The sequence below is a fragment of the Lagopus leucura genome, unplaced genomic scaffold (genome assembly GCF_019238085.1).
Source record: "Lagopus leucura isolate 7727_CA_CO unplaced genomic scaffold, USGS_WTPT01 34453-0_obj-0_obj, whole genome shotgun sequence".
Taxonomy (NCBI): Eukaryota; Metazoa; Chordata; class Aves; order Galliformes; family Phasianidae; genus Lagopus; species Lagopus leucura.
The window spans coordinates 422-1,120 of record NW_024967655.1 but is presented as its reverse complement, the minus strand read 5'-3'; the positions used below and the strand labels follow the sequence as shown (position 1 = coordinate 1,120).

Sequence of the window (699 nt, the reverse complement as noted above, 5' to 3'; positions counted from 1 at the left end):
GGGGGGGGGGGGGGGCGGCACGGGGCTGAGCGCCGGCGCTGCCGTCGGTGTGAGCGGTTCGAGGGCGGGGGGCGCGGCGGGCGGCTCCGTGCCGCTGCCGCCGTCTGTTCTGTACCGGGGGCGCGGCGCGAGGCTCGGCGCTGCTGCTGGCGGCCCTTTCGGGGGCGGCGCGGCGCGGATCCGGTCCCGACGCTCCCGCTCGCCCCGCGGGCGCCGCTCCCCCTCCGTCACGCCTCCTCTCTCCGCAGCCCCGGTGCCGTTCCCCGGGCAGCAGCCGCCGTCTCAGAGCCTGGGGGGGAACCTGGGTGGCAGCGGCCACCCCTCCGTGCCCGGTAATGCGCCCGCGGCGCTGCCCTTCGCTCCGCCTCCATCCGCCATCCCATTGAGCATGGCTAACCCCCTCGCCGACTCCATCGCCACCACTTTCCCCGCTAACCCGCCCGCCCTCCCGCTGCATGGGGCCCTGGCCAGCAGCATGCCGCCCGGGGGGCTGCCCCCCCCCCCCTCCTCACCCGCCCGGCCTGGCCTTGCCGTTGCTGGGGGGGGGCTCGCCCGCCGCGCACAGCCCCGCCATCGTGGCCGCCGTGCAGGGGAGCCTCCTTCCCGGCCCTGGGCTGCTCGCAGGTGAGACTTCGGGGGGGGGGGCGGAGCTCGAGGCGCACGCCGGGACGGACGCCGGGCTCGGGCCGCGGGGGGGGG

The 699-nt window shown here is 79.4% G+C and overlaps 1 protein-coding gene across 1 annotated transcript in view; it reads left to right on the top strand.

The window, feature by feature from the left end:
• The window catches only part of SMARCC2 (SWI/SNF related, matrix associated, actin dependent regulator of chromatin subfamily c member 2), a gene marked incomplete at its 5' end in the record, with an annotated part of 5,913 nt that overhangs the window by 4,812 nt on the left and 402 nt on the right, over positions 1-699 (top strand). Inside the window, one exon of the mRNA XM_042893968.1 lies at positions 192-624. Within this exon, the coding sequence (XP_042749902.1) occupies positions 192-624 (433 nt within the window). The remainder of the gene's footprint in view (positions 1-191; positions 625-699) is intronic.